This window comes from Nipponia nippon, unplaced genomic scaffold (assembly GCF_047370975.1).
Source record: "Nipponia nippon isolate SJK-2023a ecotype South Korea unplaced genomic scaffold, ASM4737097v1 scaffold_1, whole genome shotgun sequence".
NCBI classification, from domain to species: domain Eukaryota; kingdom Metazoa; phylum Chordata; class Aves; order Pelecaniformes; family Threskiornithidae; genus Nipponia; species Nipponia nippon.
Window position 1 is genome coordinate 143,973,988 of NW_028262290.1, and position 24,574 is coordinate 143,998,561.

General features: G+C 40.5%; 1 protein-coding gene across 4 annotated transcripts in view; it reads right to left on the reverse strand.

Moving 5' to 3' along the window:
* FAM171A1 (family with sequence similarity 171 member A1) overlaps nucleotides 1–24,574 on the reverse strand; it is a 91,358-nt gene that overhangs the window by 23,010 nt on the left and 43,774 nt on the right. For 2 of the 4 annotated variants that reach the window (XM_087775746.1, XM_087775754.1), the window contains 3 exons: nucleotides 12,865–13,092; nucleotides 7,363–7,455; nucleotides 2,130–2,288 (listed from right to left, as the gene is read on the reverse strand). In XM_087775746.1, coding sequence (XP_087631872.1) covers nucleotides 2,130–2,288; nucleotides 7,363–7,455; nucleotides 12,865–13,092 — 480 coding nt within the window. Of the gene's footprint in view, nucleotides 1–2,129; nucleotides 2,289–7,362; nucleotides 7,456–12,837; nucleotides 13,093–24,574 lie in introns of those variants that run through there. The other 2 variants (XM_087775773.1, XM_087775764.1) reach the window with 2 other exon arrangements.

Genomic DNA, 24,574 nt, shown 5'->3' on the forward strand with positions numbered 1-24,574 from the left:
GGGGGAGGAGAGGTGGGAGAGAGGGGAGAAGGGGCAGTGTTCAGGAACACTCCAAAATTTCCCATGCAAATTAATGCTAAGTTTTTTTCAGAATTCTAAAATTTCTACATATTTTTCTTTTTCTCTTGAGAACAGAAATATTAAAAAAATCCCCAGTAGGTGGTGATCTCATTTTTTATTCTTTCAAAAGTTTTTCAGGTGAAATCTTCACCAAGTCACTTGGAGATGAAGAAAAGGAAGTCAATCCAAGTTTAGGATTTGAAAGTTTAATGTTTCCACAGCAGAAGAAACTTCTACTAAAAATAGAGGACATTTCATCCATACTATAGTGCATATACAAATATATTGTATTTGTGGTCTGTGTTATACCATACTACAGTATTCAGAAAACAAGGCTTTTCTCAGTCTCTTAAACCCCATTTATTTGCCGGTCATTTTGGTCTTTTGTGACATACTTTTACTTGAAGGTTAATAAAGTCAAATCCAGGGCTGCTGTGCCCAAGCAGAAAAGTTCCATCATGCAAGCATACAAAGGACTAAAAAACCAAGGGTGTGTTCATCTGTTTTGTAGGAGGCTAGAAGGTAAAACAAGAAAGATGATGTCCTGGTCGTGTAGTTCACGTGACAGGTGATCATCCGAAATCTTGGCAAGACCTGTTTTCACTAAATAAATGCAAGGGTGGGAAGCTGGGTTGCAGAGTACTAAGGAAAGATTTGGGAGAGGAATCCCACACACATTGTCAACAGTTTGTTCAACGGGTTTACAGATAAAAAGAAAGGGGATGAGGAAGTAGACAGACAAATGAGGTCAAGTGCATTCCTTCATTTTAAAAAAGATAAGAGATATTTGATCATGTCTGAGTATGAAGAGCCAGAGAAAACTAAAGGTTGAAGATGAGAATAGGGAAATGACAGAGAGACAGAATGAGATAGGATGAGATGTACTCACTGGAGCAGACAGAAGAGTTGGAGTAAGGTAGCAGACACATTTCTAATTGTAATAGAAAAGGAGATAATCAGATTTGTACAAAGGGAAGGGGAAGTTTATCTTGCCCTTTTTTTTTTTTTTTTTTTTTTAAGGAAAAGCTAGCAAGCTCCGTACATACCGTTTACACACATGACCTAGCATTCAAAGTCACCTAGATCAACACATCACAAGTAAATGTATCCGGAGAAACAGCAGGGAGGGACCTCAAGGGGTTATTTAGCCTTCTTCAAAGCAGGCTCAGCTACACCTATGCCATCCTCACAAGTGATTGTCTAACTCTGTCCAACACCCTCAAGCAATTGATTCTACAGCTTAAACTATCCTCACTATAGCAAGTTTTTCCTCATCACTAGTCTGAATCTCTCTTGCTGCACTGCAAAGTCCACTGCTTGCTTTCTAACCCAATACAGACACAGAGAAAACATTATTCTCCTTTTCACAGCAGCATTCTAAGAATTTGAAGACTTCTATGCCCAATTCTTCTATTTTTCTGTAGCCTACACAACACCAATTATTTCAATCACGACTAAATGAGAAGTGGAAGAAGAGTTAACAGGCAGTTGCAGTCAGAAAAATGTATTACAGTTTTGAATTTAACAGTGGTTGTGTTTCTACTATGAATTTTCATTGTTTTTCCTTTGGTGCTAAATGAACTTGCACATTTTTGGCTGAAGCTAGATTCAAAAGTATTAACAAAGCCATTGAAACAGCGCTTAGCTAAAACAAGAGAGTATTAAATCCTTGATATATAGGCATTTTATTTTTTTTTAGAAAAAAATTGAACAACAATTTACGGCATCCTCAAGTTATATTTTCTTTTGATCCTTCACGTTAATCTCCATTTTTGTATGGGCACATGCAACACATTTGGAGACTTAACTCTAAACTACAAATGTAACAAACTTTTCTGATCTCCCAAGGCCAAGGAATCTTCAACTTTGCTATTCAGTGGCCCCATTTAAGGGAGAGCAGACCTTGCTCTCTTGCTTACTGGAATGCATTTTGGTAGGGCAGTTGAACCTATCATGTCATCCAAATTTTAAAGAATGTTTGCTGAAACAGGGAATTGAAAAAATTATATGGTCAAACCTTGATCCCTGGACCAAAAGGAAAACAGAGCAAAACCAAAGTAGTGGGTTACCTGTTCCATTTCCATCTAATCCCTGCAAATAAGGAAAACTGTCCACTTCCCAGGGTGAACCGGCTGCAGTTAGATATGCTGTTAAATCGCTGTAGCTAGTGTTCTCTGGTAATTTCACAGATCTTCTCTGAAAGTGAACTTGTGGCTGAGTCCGTGCACCTAAAAAAATTAAAAGTGACTTTATATCCAAGGTGGGCAGAATATTTAGGTGTTCATATTTATGGAAGCACATTTACAGTATTTTTCATTATAAATTGAAATAGCTTGAGAAGGACAGAAACATCAGAAGGCTACTACAGCAGAGGAGGAAAACCAGTATTTTTACATTTATTTTGCAGTTGCCATTATTTTTCCAGAAGTATCAGTGAGCAAAATTGTGAAAGCATCTAATGTTAGAAGCTTTACTGACCACATTATTTCCCAGGATCACCTCAAATTTCATTACACACTTCTAATAGTGAATATAACTGAAACTAAAACTGAGTTCAGAGCTAGGGCATGTGAAAGCTTAGAAAAGCACCCATTTCACCATTTTTGTTTAAATTTTGTTTTTCTTGAAATAGCAAGAAAAATTTAGCTTACACTCCTTAAAGTGATTTTCTAAGAGACCACAATTTTACCTGTAGTCCCAATTAACTTGTGTAATTTCTGTATTTAATTTTTACAAAGCTTTGGCCACATTAACTGTCACTAGTACTGAGATAATAGACACTTTTTATTTAAACCACTGGATAAAAAAATCCACTTGACAAAGCCTGGGTGAGAAGAGTTTCTGTATTTTCCCATGCAAAGAACACATCTAAACAGAACCAGATTACTTTGCATGTAAGATTTCTCTCTTCCTCTGTCTTGTACAGTTGTAGTGTTTTTTTCAAGATCACTAGGTGTTAATTGAAGGGTCTTTGCTGCAACATGATTTAAGACTGTGTCATGTACTATTGCATTTCATGTCTCATTTAAATCCCAGTTTATAAAGACAATAGCCTTTTTCAATGGATGCTTGCCATTAATACTGTTTAACAACACACAGCAAGACTCCATCTGCAAGTTTGTTTGTGCAACATGCAAATTAATTTTTAAATCAAAAGCCATTGTATTCTCCAGAGCTCATTTTGAATACTCACAGAACACTCCCCACACAGCACAAAATCAAGAAGCAAGCAGTTTTTTTCTTAATTCACATTTGACTATGCAGTTCAAAGATGTCAACTCAAAACAATTTTGCTTCTTTTCCCCTATTAGTCTCTGGCAGCACTTTTAGGTTACACGTAACTTCACTGTGAGAAAGATTAGAGAGCTTGACTCACAACTCCTAAGCTTTATAACTGCCAATGTCATTAACCAGGAGACTAGTATCTTTTTCTTGTATTATTTTCTAGCAGGAGCTCTAGCTATGTGAAAACATAAAATTCCACAGAACAAACTTTGTATTGGCAAACAAAAATTGCTATGTAGGTGGGCAAGTATCTCCAAAGAGCTGATCATTGTTTAGCTGTCATTTCTTTGGTAATTCTGCAAGAAAAAGCTATAAAACCACTCTTCTTTTTTATTTCTGAAACATTTAAGTATTTACAGCAGGCTCTCAAGACTGGCAGTATCCTTAAGTGTTTAAGACAGTCATTAAACAACACCTGTGTGAAATGGGAAAAAAATCTCCCTTACCCAATTTCTAGGCTTAAATGGAAAACAACATAAAAGATTAAATAAATTGACTGCAATGAACTTGGGGAAGACTTATCTCCCGAGTGCTCTGCAATACCGTAGTAGTTTGCTGTACCTCAGGGGCAGATCTGCTCAAGCATTCGGGAACCTCTGACTGCACTGCTGAGTGGGCTCCTATGGCCCGTAGGGATAAGCATCCACAGTAACAAAACAAGAAAAAAAACACAACAAAGAAACCGGCATTAGGATTATCACTAACAGTTCAATGTAAAATTGTAGGATTTTCTGCTGTCTAAATCTCTGGTTAAAATGAATTATTCAAGTTGCCAAGAACCGGTATTATATTTCTGAAGATCCGAACTAATTAAGAATTAAAAACAAAGTAACTGTTGTTGAGTCTGTAACACTAGTTTATGCAGAGGCTCTGGGGCTTTCTATAAAAATATGGTTGTTTTGTAGCACTGGGAGAGCCATGAGCTGCCGAATTTTGACTAGATAGGGAGGACTCAGAAAAGCCAACCTCAGTTTCTTGAATCCTACAGGCAACACAAGCATTCCTATGGCTGAGCCCCAAACCTGGCAGGAAAGCTGCGCAGCAGTCAACTGGGATGCAAGTTTTAAGGTGGAAGAAACAACTTCCTCTGTAGATAGTGCATATACATACAATAAATCAGTGCAGAGTAGTTAATTCATACCCTAGATTAACAAACTCCTTGATATTCACCTGAAACCTGCCACTCACCCTGACTCTCCCCTCAGCTCCTCAGTTGGGTCTCCCCAAACCCAGCAAGAGACTTCAAAGGGGCAGAAGACCTGGAGCTACCAGCAAAAGGCGTGGTAGGGAAGCAGCTACCAAGGCTTTTGCCCTTTCTCACCACCTTGCTAGAAGATAATCTGATGTACTCCTTTAGCAGAGGTCATAGATGATTTTGGGGCATATGTTTGGGAATAGACTTATTGAGGGAACTGGAAGTGGTAAAACGGAGAGAAAGACTTGTGCTGACCAGACTCTTAAGAGTATTTTTCAACAAGTCAACAGTCATCACTGGGAGTGAATTATTATTATTGCTTCTATTACTGAAGATACCTAGTTTTGACTTATAAAACCCAAACACATTCAAGTATAAAATTGGCATGCGAGCAATCTCCACTAGGCGAGTGCCATGAGGTAAAGGACTGCTGAGCACCAATCTTATCTTCTCTAAACATCCTCTTGTCAACAAACTGGCCATGATTCAAATGCTGTCAGCTTCAGTTTGCCAGCGCATACCTCCAGGTGTAACCATCGCAAGGAGTCCCTGTGAGGCACACCTCTTGTCACGCTGGATGCGTGACATGTGGCACCACACTGGCATCTGAGCTTCCATCTATGTGAAGTAACTCTGAAGTATCATCAGTTCATGCTCTGATTGCTCACATGTCAGAGGCAGATAGAGGGTACCCATACAGCTCCCGTTCACTGAACGCTGAAGTTCAGCTCGTCACTGTGCTGGTATTAAATAACTTAAATGACCCAGTGGCTGGCAAGCTCCATCTCTCGCAATTACTGACAGAGCACAGCAGTGGATTGTAATGCCATCATGAAAATGAAGCTGGCTGCATCAATTCAGACAAACTTCTCAATTGCATAATAAGTCGCTTGCTTGATTAATTATTCAAAAGCAACTGGTAACTTATTGTACTAGACAGGCCTTTCTTTCCTGTTGACTGGTGCTTCAAACACCAGTGTTCCCAGTCCGTTCCTGGTATAATGAGTTCTGTTTTGCTCTCATTTTTGCACTAAGGTAACTCCCGATCAGCTCTTTTGAAGCAGCGTGAAGTTACTGGGAAAGAAATTGGAGAAGTAACAGAAAAACTAGGTCACAAGGATTTTGGATCGAGACTAGAGAGGCTCCATTCAAATGCTGGTACAATGTCTAGGCTGCCTTTCATTTAGGTTTCATCTCAAGAGAATTCCCAAGAAAAGGAGCATGGGCTGGTCCCATAAAATAGTTTTTACTGGGCAAGACTGAGAATTCAAATTCCACACCTTAGAATACTCTGGGTACCACTTTCTTCCTTTTTCCTCTTTCTGTGATATACCAGCAGAACCAGCTATATTATTCTAATTTAAATATATTTGGAACATCCTGGATCAACTTACTGAGCAAGATTATGTGGAAAATATTTATGAATGTCACTTGGCTGTTAAATGTTCCTATAGCCCTTTAACATCCCCCTTTTTTGAAGAAAGTAAGGTGTAAACATGAAAAGATTGTTCTTTTTAAGTTAATTGAATAATATTAGCACATTTGCATAAGAATAAGAGCATTTAATACACCATGCTAGTAGAATACTGTTGGTAAACAATGTTTCATGTTTTGTCTAGTGGACTCCCTTGTGGTTTAACGCAGCTCGCTGTCCATCTAATTTACCGCATTAGATAATGTCAGCTCTCAAATTGCAGAATATATGTACGGCAGCTGTGCTGTTCTCCGGCTCCTTCTGAGCGTTCTATCAGCTACCTAATTTGTTTAGTGCTTTTTCAGCTCCAAGTCGTATCTAGTGCTACCATTAATGAAAAGCCTATTGTGTCTGGATGGTTTCTAACCATACAAAAAGATGTCAGGAAGGTATAATTGTATTATATTCCCTCAGATAAAACAAGGTTATCTTGGAATATATTGAAGGTAGTATTCCCCTGTTTATTAACTATCTGGTAGAGTTTAAAATGATGGTAATCATAATACACATGAATAAGACACAGTTTATGCACAATAAGAGTGCTCACAGGAAGGATGTCCCCTTGTTTTGGCTCATCAAGGTATCTCTGAAAACTTCTGTTCTTTTGCTAATAGATTTACGTCAGCTATCACATCAATTGGGCTAAGTTAGGTCAGATCCCTAGGTCAGATGAACATTTTATTCTTTACCGTGCAAGGCAGAAAACACAGTGTTCATCTGACTGATAGTACAGTTGCTTTAACTTCTGTGTTTGGCCTTATGAAAAGATGATTTGAACTTTATTCTTCTAATACAGTGGGTTTCATCCTGTAGTATGTGGGTTTGCAGGCAGTCTGATAAGGGGTCCATAGGAAGTACTTAAGAAAAGCAAGTTTATATAGGGTATACAACAACGCAGATATGAGAAATTTTCAATTTTTCTATGCTCTAAATTTCTAAGGCATTCACAATAGGAAGCAAGAAACAAAATAAAAACAGAGGAAATTCTTAGACAGTAAGAACATCAGAAAATGTTTACTGCAAGGATGGTTAAATGAGGCTAGATGAAAAAACATCCAGGAAATAGCTAAAGAAATTTAATCTCTAGCTCTCAAATGGCACACTAAAGTCCAAACTTATTTATTACCAAGTAACTTGAATTCCCTAGTCACAGCAGTTAGGGATGAATTTAGCTATTAATCAGTTTGGTAGAACCATCCCACAGAGGAGCATTCCTTGGGGAACTCAGAAGAACTCCCCATGAGATACCAGTCTCACCTACAGGATAGACTTCAGAAAATATCGGGCTGTCAGGCTTTTTGTTTAGTGTCACTCAAATTTCAATTCCAACTTCCAAAAACCAGCATACCTTGAAATCCTGAGACTATCTGGACTACATCGTCGTAGACCATTAGAGTAGCTGAGCGTTCAGGAAGAAGGCCGAGACTCAGTGAAGAGAACACTGTGGGAAAGAAGTGGTTTAAGTGGGATATATTTGAATTCTTATAACCCAATAACAGCAGCACTTACTTTCTTCTACATTTCTGCAAAAGCAGGCCACTCGAACTATTAAAATCATATTGTATACATGACAGAAACCACATGCATTTTCTAAACCAAATAATTAAATTGCCAGGGTAATTATTATTGAACTAAACAACACGTTCTGTACTTTGACTCCTGCAAGCCATGCATGGTAGCTTGAAACACAGAAGAGTGCAGTGTAAAGCAGGCTTTCGAGTTATAATTTCCAGTTCCACAGAAAGACTTGTGATTACATAAAGAGGAGTGAAACACTAACTTAGTCTGACTGAATTATTTTTCTGTGAAATGGCTATACTTCTTACTTCAGGAAGATTTTAATGAAACTTAACTTTTAAATACTTTGAGATGCTCACATAAAAAGTCATATAGAAAGGCAAAGTATGATAAATAAGTCTGAATAATTTGCTTTAAAATACAGCATGTCCTTACTGAGTCACCACCTACACTACAGAAGTGCTATATATAGCAGAACTACTGTCATTCTACCAGTGGTGCGAAAGGGGACAGATAAATGGTATTTGCTGCAAGAAATCTGCCTGCAAGGACCTCCTTTGCCACTTTGACATTCCTTACACGGGGCTGTCTCTGTATGCACACACATCTCTGGAGAATGAAGAACATGATGTAATTTCATACAGAGTTCTTCAGACCCAGAAGACCAGAAATACGCATGGAATTAGCCACCGGGCACATCTGACTCCCGCACCCATGAAAACAGTAAGAAGTAGACCTGCCTGCAGTCCATGCATGGCTTTCAAAGATAGAAGGAGAGGAGGAGATTAACGCAGACTAGCAATTTTTGGTAACTGGGCAGCATCCCATATTTGCACCTGGGAAGTACTCATCCCATTCTGAAGTGACCACAAGCCGAGGAAGACATTTCCAGAACCGATGAATAAAAGAACAGCGCAAGCTCTTCTGATTTTCTGGAGCTTCATAAATTTCCTCTAAATTAATACGTATTACTTAATCCAATAGACGTTAGCTACAAACAGGAAGACTGTACCCTATTTCTGTTTTAAGAAATACATTCTCCTTTAAAAGATCAGAAATTTTATTGTTTGACAGGAGAAAGGAGAAGAAACTAGGAGAAACACACTGATAAGAACAACCATCTAAAAGACGGTCTTAACAACATATATGAACATTAAAAAAAATAAAATAAAAAATCATGTTATTGCAAGTACAGCTGAGAATTTTCTTTCCAATGCTCTACATGTGAAACAGATCTACACATCAGGCAACATAAGTAAGAAAGCCTAGTGCAAGTAGCACTAAGGCCACACAATTACAAAATTTGTTTGTCTTTACTCCAATAACTTAATTTGTAAGAAGAAAGCTAATATAATTTAGATACCCTAGGGAGCTCAATACAATAAGCCATGCCAACATCTTCTTCCATATATGCCAGACTATAATGCATATATAACCTCTAAACTTCCCTTGGGCTTTTCTGCACAATCTTTTCTCAGCATGACAAAGGCAGAAAGTCATAGTTTTTAAGGCCAGAAGGATGACTGTGGTGATCCAGTCTTACTCTTGTATAACTACAGCCTTCCCTGAATTAATTACTGCTTCAGATCCAATAGCTGTGCTTAGATTAGAAAACATGTTGTAGACAAACTATCTAATTTTCTTTTAAAGGTGTCTAGTGGTGAAGAACATACCGCAACATCAATGTTCTAGTAAATAATTATGAGGGCAGTTAAACTATGTGCCTTTTTACCCATCAAAATTTATTGAGGTTAGACTTCCAGCCATTTGATCTTTTTATACAAGCTGGCTAGACAGAAGAATTCTCTCTTACCCGTTTCCTGTTCTCTATGCGGGTACTGATGGACTACGATCAAATTACCCCATGAACTTTCTCTCTGGTGAACAAAATAAATTAAGCACTTTCAAGTCTTTCCCTGTAAGCCATATTTTCCAATCTTTTAAACGCTCCTGATATAACCTCACAGTTTTAAACTTTTTTCTTGAAGCGTGAATCCAGAACTGGACACACATTTCCCTGAGTGGCCGCACCAAGGACAAGTTCTGAAATACTATACTCCGCCTTCTCAGTCTTTACCTTATTTTACAGCTAAGGATGAGATTATTCTGTTCTCTTGCAGTGCTGCATTGGGAGGTTATTTTCAACCATTCATCTACCATGACTCATATGTCTTCTGCAGAGTCACTGCTTTCCAGATGAGCTCTCCTCTCCCAGAAATACCACGAGCATCCTCTGCTCCTAGAACTGTATTTCACCACAGTGAATATCATGGTTTGCTTTGACTGACCTTACCAGCTAGTCTGAACTGTGCTGCCTCAGCAATTTCCCTCTCTTCATTGCACACACTGCTCTGAAAACATCCTCTTAAATACGGACTACCAGTCACAAATTTTTTTCTTCCAAATTATTTACAAAGAAAAATCTATGTGTAGCTAAGAGCAGATAAATGAGCACATCTCCCATCATGAACACTTCAACAACTCAAGTGATGTTAAATTAATGAACTGTTAATAAATGGAGTCATGGCTCTGCTGATAAATAGTTTAATGGAAAAAGAGATCTTAATCTTTTCCTCCTACCATTTATCACTGTGTAAATAAATAATCCTCCTGCTTAAGTGGTAAAGAGCTAGTAATTATTTTGGTTAATATAAGAAAAGTTCATTTTTGCCGAATTATGAGAACAGAGAACTCTCGATGCTTACTCCTTAAAGCTATTACAGTAATATCACGAGTTCAGTGGCTGCACAGCTTTTCAGCATAAGATTATAACTAATGCGTATTGACTGTGATGGAAGAATCCTGATCCTTCGGCAAAGTCCTGTTACAGCACTTGAAACATTACCACCCTATAGCTCTCAAATCTACTCCCTGCTCGTGGTTATCACGTCCACATTTGAAGTAAACATGCCCATAGTTCATTTACCACAGCACACGGGACAGCACATTAGCTTTAACCACTGCCGTGGGTGGAACGCTGCTCAGAATGGCGTATCTGCTCTGTGGGGTGACAACTACTAGTACTGTTAAAAGGCATTTTCGGGAAATGAGGATCCCGCTGTATGCATGTACCCAGACTGCACACTGCAAAATCAAGATTTAAATATGCTGCCTGCTCCCCATCATTCAACCCAGATTAAGAATAACAACTACAACAACAACAACAAAACTTCCATGGTTTGCAAAACTTCTATACCATGCTGGTTACAAGCATGATAGGCATTTAAATAGGAACGGTTCTTGGAAATTTTTTTAAAGACTCTGGGCATCTTAGTCAATACAAAAAATAACAGCCTAAGTATCTTGGGCCTGAACTTTTATGTCATGTCCCTTTTAAGTAGTAATTCAAAGAACAGCCCTATTAAATCTACATGGGGCATATCAAGTTGTAACTTGTTGTTTCTTTAATCAAAGAAAGGATTAAGTTCAAGGTACAGAAAGCAAAAGAAAGGATTCTACTCCCAATTAAATCAATGGCAAACTATCTACCCGTTTCAATGGGGGAAGATCAGAGGTGAAAGGAATCTATTTTCTGAATTAAGCTCACATTTCAGGAAAGAAAGATTTTGTGGAAACTGTATACAATTACTGCTCTTTAAACTTCAATGACTTACCAAAACAATAATGCCATGTTTGATTCCCTTCCCCTAAAATCAATATTTAGGAAAAAGGAACAAGCAAAAAACCTAACCGAACAAAATCCAGGCCATGGAAGAGTAGGTCGCATTCAAAAGATCTAGGCTATGAGTCAGAAAGATATGAGACACAAGGCAGAAAATGTTCAGGCAAGAAAAGGTTATTGCATGCTTTAATCATATATGATTGTGTCTTAAGGAAGTACATGAAGTGTGCTGAGGAAGCTGCACTTCATCTTATTTAAACAGAAAAAACATCAAGGAAATTTCTAAACAGAGTCACAGAACAATTATGGTTGGAAGGGACCTCTGAAGGTCACCTGCTTCAACCAAGCAGGGAGGTGTCCAGTTGAGTTCTGAATATCTTTAAACATGGAGATTTCACAACCCTTCTGGGCAACCTGTTCCCATCTTTGACCACTGCTGCTGTAAAGAATTGCTCCCTTCTATTTATTTGAAACTCTACTTGCTGCAACTCATTTCAGTTGACTATGCACCTAAGAGCCTGGCTTAGTCTTCGCTATAGCTCCATTAAGTAGCTGGAAAACGTGGCAGAATACAGCAGATGAAATGTGGAAGAAGTCAGTCTCTCTTATCTGAAGCAGGCGAATGCAGGTAAGTAAACAGCACGTTGAAATGCCTAAAGCATAATTCTGGGTTTGAAGAGATTCAAGTTCCTTTCCCCATCTGAAAATATATTTGCTGCTTGACCTTGCGGCAAGTCACACAGTCCCTCTGGCTATGTTGATATTAATAAATAAAATGGAGCCAAGGCATGGGATTGAACACTGCCCTGTGATCATTTATACTATTTAAATATTAGTGCACTTAAAACCTGGCATGGCTTTGGCCTCAGCTAATTATCAAATGAACTGAGGTGATATTTAGGTGTGATTTGGGTATAATACAAGCCTGGGACCACTCCCAAACTACTTGGACCCTAATTGTGGATGGGGATTAGAGGAAAGGCAGATGAAAACTGGGGATGTGACCTTCATCTAGATGTTACATCTCAAGGTCTGAAAGCCACCCTCAATCTGTTCTATTTAGCAGCACAGAAACAGTCTCCATGACTCAGTTTCTCTCCTGTACAACTAATGTAAAGTCTCCCACTTTTGAGTCTCCCAATTTTGAGGCATTCTGATAAAAACTAACATGCAAGTATTATTGTTATATTTGTTCGCCTGCGGAAGAAACAAACCATGCTAATTAAGTTAGAAAAAATCCTTACATCTGGATAACATAACTGCAGATCAAAACTGTCGTACGGACACGGCCAAGAACTGAAAGGCCAGGACTTTTTTTGTACACTACAGCCTACAGTGCAACAGTTGTTGCTACACCTTGGGAGAGACACGAATGAGTATATCACAGCTGCTGAAACAAGGTACTTGGAAACAGAGTTCCCATAAAGAAAAAGATCTGGAATAGATCTGTATTTTCTGTGGAGCTCTAAGAGCACCAACAGTTGTTTGAAAACTGACGTAGCACTGTATCAAGGACAGCCAGGAGGAGAGCAAATCGCTGCACAGCCCTGATGCCACAGTTTAACTGAGGAAGAAACCTCGCTTTTTTTGAAATGCACAGATGTTCTTCCTCCCACCCAGGATCGCAAGCATTAAAACACATCACACAAAACTCTGTAACTTCCTTTAGATGCAAAATCTTACCTCAGAACAAAAATAAAGATCTCTTACCAGGCAATCTTACAGGTTTCCATGGTGCAGAATTTGGCACATACGCATGTTTACTAGCAGTCACTATCAGCTGATTGCCCAACTTATACTGAAACTTGAGGAAGGCAGTGCCATCTGCTCCTGAGGTTCCAGATGCAATGGAGATCTGGTTGGTAAAAATCTCAATGAAGGCTTCAGTTACTGGCTGATGTGTGCTGGCATCGCTTACATGGACCTTCAGCGTTACTTCTGTAATGACAAACAACCACAGCAATTATCGTCCGAAAAGCTTCTGCAGGAGGCAGCAGTTAGAACATGCTAGCACGCCAATGACTAAAAAGACACGGGGCTCAGTGCTAACCTCTGACACTTTGATGCCAAGTACGGCCTCTTGTCCTGGCCTGCCGTTCTCCGTTTTGGGGAGTCACTCTTTCGAGACACAGCAGATTCTGCCACAAGCCAGACCAGGTCCTGAATTATTGCCCTACTGCTGACTCCAGCTGTGGAGGCATCTATATTCCACCTATGACCCACATGCAGCTGGGCAGCACATCACCAGGGGCAGGCAATATTCCCTTTGATGGGCAACATGTCAATCTCACAGTAGCATCATAATTCTAAATGTGTGTGCTATCAAACATCATGTATTAGTCACGGACAGCACAGCATCGTAACTCGCTGTAAGGTCCCTGCCCTGCTGTGCCTCTGCTCCAGCCGGCCTCCTCCACCAGCAGTGGGGAGAGGGAAAGGCTGGAAATGAGCTGTGCTCCTCATCCCTTCCCCAAAACACTTCTCTCTTTGTGTAGCAAAGAAACAGAGGAAATCTGCTGTGACAGAAGCCCAGGAAGAAAGTGGGCAATGAAGCAGGCCGTGTTACAGTCGGAGATTTTGAACCGCAGTGGGAGAGATTGCCCCAGCGGGCACAGGACCTCCCTGGTGATGTCTAACCAAGACGGTGAAATCCCACAGGATCAGGTCCTTGTCCTCGAAGCGCAGGATGACCAGGTGGGATGCAGAGTGCTAGCAGTGAGGAAGAGAGGAACACTTCCCTCCCTGCCCTTTTTCCAAAGAGGCAAAAATGTCACAGTCCGAGTGATATCCGCTTGTCAGCCCTGACACTACCGCATTACCTGTCCCCACGTACAGCTGGTGGGTATGAGAAGCAAAGAAGTGATGGTTAAGGCAATCAGGAGAATCATACATCTTGTAGACGTGCAGTCAGAAGCTAACACAATGGACTACATTTTCCTTGCCGTTTTTCCAGAAACTAATTACTTGTTTAAATGTTTCCAGATGTACAATATTTGTCCACTCCAGGGCACTCCTATGACTAAACCATGTGTTGTGTCACCAGGCTTTTGTTACATAAAGTGGAGTGGCTTGTGCAAGACAGTCCCTCTGGAAGGCATTCCTCTATATCTACGATTATTTTTCTGCCCCTCCAATAGTTCCTCTGCCTCATGCTCTAAAGTAGCAGCTGTTGCCTTTCTTCAGTAACTATGACTTAAACAGAATGCTGTGTTGAAAAGACCAGCAATGGTCCAATGCCTCCACCAAGCCACTCCTTGGATTTTTTCGTTTACAGTCGCCTTGTTCTCCTAAATGGGTACCTACCTCCCTCTTTTCTCTCCCACTCTCCCCTTTCTCTCATTCTTGCCCTCATCTTTGGAAATTCTGTTGTTCTTGCATGAAGTCCCTTACCTCAGCTTACTCCATTCCCCAAGGTAGTAGACTATATTTTGCAAACTCCCTTTTTGTGTCAGGGGAATTCAGCTGCTAACAAGCAAGATGCTCACACTCCACATGCAACTCATTTCTTCATGGGCAGCCCAGAAAAGAGACCATGACCTCCTTTTCATGTATATTCGAAAACAACACATTGATTTCTACAGAACAGTATTGGTGGTAGAGTTCTGTTATATTACTACTGTGTGTTAGGATTTTAAGAACTTATTTTGGTGTAAGCCCTGAGCCAGCAAGACATAACACCAAGAAGAAAAACAAAGAACTTAACAAAATCTCTGTTGTGAATGTCAATAGTGAAATGACACACCTGAGTATGCTGAGAAACATACTGTAACAACATAAAACTTTAAAAGGATGTCAGGATCTAATACAAAAACATCAGCACCTCTGTCCTACGGGCATTTCAGCCAGAAAGATATCGGGCTCTTTTATAAGCAGAGACCTTCTGTCTGAACCCTACAGTACAGAAAATACAGATATCAGGCATCCCTGAACAAAAACCCCATTAGAGAAATTCATCATCATCACAGCCCTCACTTTAGAACTTGGCAATGGAGGATGCCAATTTAGAGGGGATCAGCATGAAATACATTCTAGCTATTAAAGATTCTGGACTTGTTCCCAGGTTTGCATTTAGTAGTCAAAGAAAACAATGTATGTTGAAAAACAGTGCCCATACACTCTGATGTGCACGTTTCTCCTTAGAAACCTTGCCTTGACCACCAAGCAACTTGTGAAATCTTGTGCATGTGAAAGGCAGCCACATTAATCAAAGGAGGAATTCATATGTATTCACGTATTTACAAACTGTACATGTATTTACAAATGTGAGGGCAAAAAGCAATATAAGTTGTTTTGTTTTGCCTTTTTTTTTTTAAATGTGCAGGAACAATGCGCTTAGATCCAAAGCCAGATAGCTGTGCTGTTAATGTTTCCCACTTTGAATTGCCTAGCAAAGAATGCTGAAGAACAGATGCGGTTAAGAATAATGGGTCATGCATTAAAGAAAAAGCAAGGAAACAGGACAAGCTGAACATTGTGGTTAGCTATGTCAGTAACATGAAAGTTTGGCCTTTTCTAAAACAACCACATATAAGAAGGAACCAAGGAGCTCTGGAATATTAAATACTAATCAAGGAAGAGGATAAGAAAACAACAGAAGTATCAAATCTATTTAATTGCTTATAGACATCCAAAATTCTAGAATAGAGACTATTACTAAAATTGATCAAGCGACAAAGACTGATAAACAAAAATTTTCCTGTATACATAAATCCAGTGCTCTCTTCCCAAAGAAGAGCTAGCCATGGGTATCTCTAGCAGGAAATTCCTTTATCCTTCACTCTATAGCTATATAAGGGCTTCTGTCTGCATCCTTCTATCTTTCTGATAAGGAAGGATAAGGATTTCCAAAATCCTGTTTCCAAATGGAAACGACAAAGGGCATCACCCAAGATGGAAGACTGATGTCCTGAAAGGCAACAGACTGGAACTGCTGTTCCAAACCACAGTCCCTAGATCAGACACTGGGCTTTTTTTCTCTTCCTTTTTAATCTTTAGACTTGTTTTTTCCTGAGAAGATAGAGAAAATCCGAGCAGCCTGAACAACCCTAATTCCTTTTCATGTGTTATCTTTCCTGACATACGTGTGAAATGTATACAACTTGCTTAATTCAGGGCTTTCTCCCATGCAACAGCTCCTTCTTCTTATCTAATGCAGCACTGAAGTTATGAACACTAAACCTGCATCAGCACAGTAATTTCCACAGCAACAGAATGATTACAAGCTTTAAACTGGGAAGAAATCGCTGAAGAAACCTCCTCTCAAACAGTGAGAGTGATGAGAACAATCTATAACGAGAGACTACTATGACGACTGAAAGCTATACAGCAAGTTTCAGAATTGTTAGGAGATATTCAAGCACTTCTTGAAGAACAGGAGGACTGAAGAAGGGAAAGAAGAGAGCAAGTGATCCAAGGTCAGTCTGACCTCAAATTAATAGGGAGGTCTTAGATCGAAGCATCAGGTATACTAAAAGAAGTATTTAATTGGAAAAAGCTGCTTAGAAGACTTCATTATTAGTTAAGAAATAAAGTCTTTAATACATCTGGCAAACTTTTTAGTTGGTACTCTCAGCAAAACAGTGGGAATAAAGCAAATACATTACTCTTGAGTTTTACAGCCTACCACAGCAAGGAGCTCACACAGAATTAAAGACACATGGACTCAGAGAAGGAACGACATCTGCAGTAAGTGGGGAACACGATGGAGGCAGGGAACCGAAAGCACTGCAGAAGATGGACTCTGAGAACATGAACTGCTCAAGAGAAGCATGCTTTGTTCTTCCACAGATTTGTGATACTTTTGTGCTTTCTAATATTTACTACAGCGAGAATATTCAGTTACTAAGTTCTGAAAGAGCTTTGCTCTGTGCTGCTGGTGAGGTCCTGGGGGAAGGAAGGGGACATAAAGGTGCTGATGTTTCCTCACCGCAGAGCAAAGCAGAGATGGCTGAGGTGACAGACCCCAGGCTGATGAATTCACCCAGGGCAGCTGTGATCCCTCTCGCCTCCTTGGACAGGTCAGCCGTATTCAGGACAGGCTATGCCTGAGCCAACAACCCTGTCCAATATACCTGGCTCCTCACCAGCGTGGTGTGAATGTGACTCTTTCAGACCTGGGCTGTCTGGCACACGGTTCCCTGTTGGCTTGCAGTGCAATGCAGGTGGGCACAGAGTAATTGGCCTGCACCACTAGCGCATGCCCTGCCGCTGTATTTCCTACAGCAACGTTTCATGTCCAAAGCAAGAGCTACTTATGATGACTGCTCATTTTCAGGAGATAAACCACGGGCAAAGATACCCTGTCTGGATGGGCAAAAAGACTGTGTGTCTCCCTGTCTAGAAGTGCAGCTAGGAATGGGCCACTCACAAACGTTAAATAGTGCAAGCCATCTGGGAAACGCTGCAAGTCTGCTTCAAGAATCCCAAAGCAAAGTGGGAAAAGGAGGTTAGTGGGAAAGCAGCAAATACAGGGTTACATTCCACAAAGAAATTAAGGTTCCTGTATGTGTACGCTCAAGCACGTAAGTCTAGCCTAAGTCTCTTTTCTTATAGCTATATCCCTTTGTCTTCTTTCAGCAATCACATCTTACTTGTTTTCCAAACAAGTGCAAACCAAAACTACTGGTTACAGTGAAAACAGCTGCTTAAGTGTAACTCCCTCCCAGTTTTCCAGTACTAAATTTATTGTCAGCTATATAAAAAACCCCAGCATCTCCAAGGTCACAATTTGGGAAAGTGAAATAAAAAAAGACAAAAAAATACCCTACATGTTAGCATTCCAATCCAGAATCCCATCTGTCTTCTTAATCTGATTTTTGAGATTTTGCTAAGTCTAAACTTTCTCTGAGCAATCCTTCCTGTGCCATCTGCTTTGTGAACCATTCTGCCTCCCCTGAAATTCAAGTAACCTTAAGACAAATATTCCTGCAGTCGCAACCCCTCTTAGACTCACAACTGCTCTTTATATTGCTGTGAACTCCCAATTTGGAAACGTTTTCCTTTAGAACCAGTATCATCAGTGCTGTCTTCTATAACCAAACTCCTGAAAAGTAAAAAGCACTGTTTTTTTTTTTAAATTAAAAAAAAGCCAGTAATGTTACATAGACAGAAAAATCCTGAGCTATCTGAGTGATGGTACACTGTCAGATCTCAAATATTGAAATAAACAGAGAAAAGTTATGACACAGATTGGAAGTCAAAGATCATAACCTTATTTAGATCCCAATCCTGCAATTTGGTTTCTGTACACACACCCCTCTGTCAGGCAGACTCCCACTGACGTCTGCTGGACAGATGATCTCTTTTGGGAACGGGCTGACACAGGCAGCCGTTATCACTTACCTTTTCCTCTGGGGGTCCCCTATCCACGGACAATGTCAGGATATTACCAAAGAAAGAGATATTTAAATTATCTAGGTTTTGATTAGAGAAAGAAAACTTCCTGCTCATTTAAAAAATGCCACTATGAACTTTATTTAAAATTGTATCCTCCGCTCTGATTGAGCCTACTGGCAACATGCCTGGTTTTGAATCCTACATGCCAAATGGATAAGCCTTTCTGCCTCTTAACCTTTCGCCCATGTGCGAGGTCACTCCTCAGCCAAACAATAGGATTTTCATTTATCTAAAGGAAAACATTTTCCTAGAAAAAGGAGTGTTCCCCATCCCCTAGCCACAGATGCCAACTCAAGCGTTTACATATCGTCATATCTTTCTAATGTACTACATTAAGAAGTCTCTACTGACAATCACGCTTCAAAATAGTAGCAGAGCAAGTTCATATGAAGAAAAAGGAAACATGTACGTAAAATCCCTCCGGAAGCACACAGACTCTGATATTCATTGATGTTGTCACCTGAAGAGTAAGTTCACAAGAACCACCTCAAATGGCAAACTAGGCGTGCTTGTAGAAGATTCACAGCAAAGCGGATGACATCCTCTGTTCAGAACAGGCTCTCATCCGCATTACAGGAAAACCAGTACTGCTACACAGCCTTCCCCTCCACCACGGGTGATCAAGGTTTCAACTAGGATGAGCGTCTGCCACTGATTTCCAGGGAACGTGACCATGCAGAGGGTGAGATGCGGGAGGTCTGCTTCTGCTCGTTGTTCAGCGATTCTCGAGATTATACCATGGCTGCTGCAGTCCCTGGCATCAAGTAGAACGATCCTTACTTCTGTCCACAGCACTGGTCAGAACTCTAGTAAGGACCACACAACAGGGCTTGGTTCTCAGGCCCAGACTTCAAGGATTTAGAAAGCAGAGGGGTTCAGAGAAGAGCCACATAAAAATCCAGGGGACAGGGAAGCAGCCTTGGGGCTGGCCAGCTGAAGAATCCGACCTCTTCAGTTGTTGCAAGAGAAGGCTGGATCACTGTGCGTAACAGGGAAACTGCAAAAAACAAGTCAGCTGAGGACCTATAGTCTTGCTGACAGAGATACAGTATGACCCAACAGCTGTACACTGAACTTAAGCAAATTCAGGTGTCATTGCTTAGCAAACTAAGAACAGCTTACTAGATGGCAGATTCACTCGGACTGACAGACTATGGGAAGATTTCTTGTCTTTCTTCTTTCTTTTTTTAAATAGCTTTCATTTTAGTTCTAGGTGTTTAATTAAGGCTTACAATTAATGTTTAATTCTGGAGTGAAGAGAATTAATGTTTGATTCTAGAACATTTACGAAGCCAGCCCAAATGGTTGTTTGCGATGCTTCTTTTTAGCACTGCAATCTGAATTAGCTAAACACTTGTCTGCTTTACAGGTCATGGGGAAGACTATCAGTATGGTCCTCTGCACACTCTGAGCACTTGTAGTGTGATGACTATGATTAACTCTCACACCTCAGAAGTCAAGAAGGAACTTTTTTCCCCAAATGCACAACTGACTGTGATTTCTGAGTTTTTCTTTTATTCTTCTCCCTTGCTCTTCCTCAGGAACAGTAGAGATCTGATGCAACGGGAGTTGCACAGTCCAGTCTCTTAGCTGGCGTCGAGAAGCTCCTCTGTGATGCCTGATCAATGCATCTTGCTCACCTCATCTCAGCAGACGAGCAGGATCCAGGGTTGTGCAGGAGGCTGCTCTCGGGTGGCACTTGAGGCTTTTTTGCCCTTCTCTGCAGCACAGTTTGATGCATTTCTCATCTAACATTCCTTGCCCCTGCAAGTGCCTCAGGCATTGCTGGCACTGTGGCTGGTTCCTCCTTAATTTCCAGGGGACTGAAATCATTTCTCTTAACTAAAATAATTAGACTCAACCCTCAATATTCAAATAAAGCACGGTGGTCTGTGATATGAAGGTCAGACAGGTGCCCTACTTACCTCTTCAGGTTTAAAATCTATTAAACAAAGCATTTGGAAACTAAAATGATAAATACACTAGTTTGTCTCAAAATACATTATCTCCTAGTGATAATACACACAGATTTTAATAAAATGTCACAAAAGGAACTCCAGTATAAGAACTAGAGCAATTTATACCACCTCCAGTGACAACCAGGCTACTACACAACCATGTACTCAAGGGGGAGGGCAGGGCAGTTAAAGGATAATAAAATAAAGACATTCATCACACAACTGTTCAACATTTAAAAGAGGATTTGCATATCCTGACCTGCTAGAGCCTAGAGCATTACCACCAAAATTAATTTATTGGAAAAAAAAGGTAGGAATTTGCTTTAATTTAAAAAAGTGAGAGCTATATGCATAATGCCCAGATGAGACTCTGATACCCTATTGTTAAGTGATTAAACAAGCATTTATAATTAACTTGAAACTCACATGGCTATGAAACTCATGAATAGCAATAGTTGCATTAACAGGTCTGCCTTTGATCTCTACAGGAACTGTGCATGACACAAACTAATTTCATTTCCAAACCTTGTCTTTTAGACATGGAATTATATAAAGATACTGTCATGGAGCACAGATGGAAGTTGAGTTTCAAAGCTTTAGCTTGCCACACGCATAATGCATTCTTTAGAAGACATGAAAAAGTAATCCCTGCTTAAAACCCTCTTTTTTTCCTAATAGAGTCCTTTGAAACTCTGTTTGGAGATCAATATGGAATGAAAAGTTAATGCACTGATATTTTTCAGTTGCTGAGCATTAGAGTTCTCCACTGACTCAAACAAGACCACAGCTGATTTTGCAACATCAGCTCTGAGGATAATAACACATTGAGCTCAGCCGCTGCGCAGCTCACAGGGATTTTAAGCCAACTTTATACCTACTGCATCACCAGTCTAGTTTGGGGGAGGGCAGAAAGGGAAAGCTTGGATTTGCTTAGTCATGAATGGATGTGTTACATTTTCTTGGAACAACTTTTTCCGAACTCTATTAACAACAGCATGCATCTGATGAAAACAATTTAAAGCAGATGTATTCTACGTTTAAGTGAACCAGTGTATGCGCAATGGGACAGGGAGAAGACAAGCATTTTTTTTTCTTATTTCCAAGTAGCTTTAATCTTAGGTTTAATCTCTACTTATTTCCAAAACCTGTTGTGAAAGCAAAGCTAGATGTCACTTTGGAAGAGTGTATTTTTACTTGAGTTTTTTGTCTTTCTGTTTAAACAAACCACTGTAACAATTCAAACAAACCCAACTCAAGTGACTCTCTACATTCCCATTGCAGTCTGCAGTGCAGACTTCCACTTTCATCTCAGTACTCCACTGACATAAGCTAATACAGGTACAGAGGCAAATTCCTGTGATAAAATTTTATCTAGGCGCTTGCACGTTCTCTTTCTTCAAATAACTAAATAGTCAATTTACATTCACTTCATTCCTTGAAGAGGTTATCCCCAGCTGGCAGATGGGAAAATTAAGCATAGGTGAAGCTACATATGGTAACAACCTTATTCCTCCAGCCCAGCCAGCCTGTGCAGAGAGCTCTGCAGGGCGATGAGGAGCTCAGCACTGCTGCTCAGCTACTCCAGGGCGAAACCAGGAGCATCTTTCTCTCCCACCTCCGTGGCCTGGCTGTGGACTCCTGCTCCTTCTCTGGTACTGCTCTGCTTGGACCTGTCACTGTGTCAGCTGCACTTACTAACCCAGCACAGCACCAGCCTAACAAAATGAATGGCTTGTTGCCAGGTTATCAGGGTGAACTGCTGAGGCAACGCAGCCCCAAGTGCCAAAATCAGCAGAACGGGCAGGTGTGGGGGCAGAGAGGCATGAAGTCTTCTGGCCAAGTGCAACACTGGTGGAGGAAAAGAAGGGAATGGGGACCACCCCTGCTGGCTCACGGGCAATTAGGTCAGCTCAGCTGTACCACTGAACCACACCCCGAGAGTCCTCCTCAAGGACCTGCGCCCCTACGGTCGCTCTGGAAGGCTGCCTGTCCCTCTCCTGACTTAGACAAGCTTTAGGTCAGTATTTGACACGAAGAGTTGTGGTAGACCTTTATTCTGCGCTAGTCCCAAATCCCAAACTGAATCCCAAATAACTTCCCAACTATGGTACCTCTACCACTGCATTCCAGCACTGCAGCAGTAAAATCTCCTGGCTCCATAAGGATGGGATGTTTGTGACAATGCCAGGGAAGGGCTTCATTTGGAGCAGTGACGACTTTTGCACGGGCACTGTGCAGGGTTTACAACTGCTCTTGAACACCCAAAAACCGCTACAGCCACAGGTGGCATTTCTGTCTGGGTGGAGGGAGGAGGTTACTGTTGGTTCCTCCTGACCCTAAAAAGCATGCTTTCATTAACATCTCTACATGCCAGTTGCTGTGACTGCTGTTTTCTCCTCACTACAGCACTAGGATTGATCGCCCCCCAACTTGTGTATATTGAAACTTTCTTATCCTCCAAGAATATTTATTATGTTTCCAAGTTTTTGAGATTTTTCTGTTCAAAACAATGTTTATATTTCCTCATTTGGAATAACTAAAAAAATTAATTAACCTGTGATCTAGGTCTTCTTCTAGAAAATGAATAAAGACTTTAAATAAAATAGGACCCACAACAGTTCCCTTCATCCTAGCACTGGAAAGCATCCCCAACTTGACACACGGCCATTTGTCATTACCCTTTGTTTACTCCTTCATCCAACCTCAGTCACACAGAAGAAGCCTTCTCATCCAAGTCAATTAATTTTTCAATTAATATTGAAATAACCAGGCTGCTGTACTCTCTATATTTCAGCTGTGATGACTGCATATATACGCAGAGCATAACAACTGACTCAGTGACCAACACTTGCTTCAGCTTAAATTATCATAACAGCCATGGTGATCTTAATTCTTGGCAGGGGATTAATTTTAGGGCTGTTAAGATTTCATGAGAAAAAAATTTCTAATCAGACTAAAACGGTGAATTTTAAAAAATTACTTTCTACTCCCCTACACTGGAAGTCAGTTATGTAAATCAGAACTTATTGGCTCTTCCGCAATTTCACAATCATAATTGGAAAATACAGTTATAGTTACACTTGCAACATTCACCTTTCTTACAGACTCATTTTATATAAGAAACAGAAAGCAACAATGACCAGGGTTTTGATACGCTGCTCATCCAGCTTATATTGCTTTCCATGATTGGGAAGAGCACTGGAGCATGCCTTTGTATTTCCTGGTCATCTTGCAGCTCTGCTTCCCAATGGTGCTTATCGCAGTCCCATGACTACCACTGTAGGTAGGAGACAAAGGTTTTCAACCTGGAGGTCCATGGTCCAGGCTTTGGGAATGTGTGAAAATGACTTGGAGAGGTAAGCTTGGTTAGGTTGTATAATTGCCTGCCTAAGGGGGGCCTGAAGGGGATGGCACTCTGCTGAAGGACTTGGGGTTCACAAATCAGAACGCTGAAAACCAACGAACCACAGCAGAAATGGCTGATCAAACAAATCGGTGAATTATCTGTTTCTTTAGAGATAAATCTCAATGTAAAATGCTGTGACTGGGCAATAAAGGATGGAAGAAGGCTGAGAGGAGACGGGCAAGGGCGATGTGCCCTGAAGCTCAGGGAATAATGCAGGGTGTGACTGACACAGCTGCTGCAAACAGAGCTGACTTTATCTCAACACAAATGGGACCCAAGGGTGGCCTTTGTTTTACATGAACAGCTCTATCAGTTGAGTGGATCAAATCTTTCTCCCTGAGTTCATTAAAAGTGAGAATGTCTGCCAGACCAGCATGGGGATGGGGTGTGTACATGGCTCAGCCCAGCACAGAGTATAAAAACTGAACAACTAACAAAAGAAATAAATAAATTCAAAGATAGCAATGGGCTTGAGCTGGTTTCAACCCACGTATTCCTTCCCGGTGGCTGGTATTGCCCACCATCATGACGGTGAGCATATTAGAGAGACGAGCAAAAGGGACCACATTGGTGGTATGATTGAACTGTTACTGCCATTGCTATATTTCCTATTTGCTAAGTTTAAGTTACATTGGTATTGTGATTTCAGTATATTTTGTGT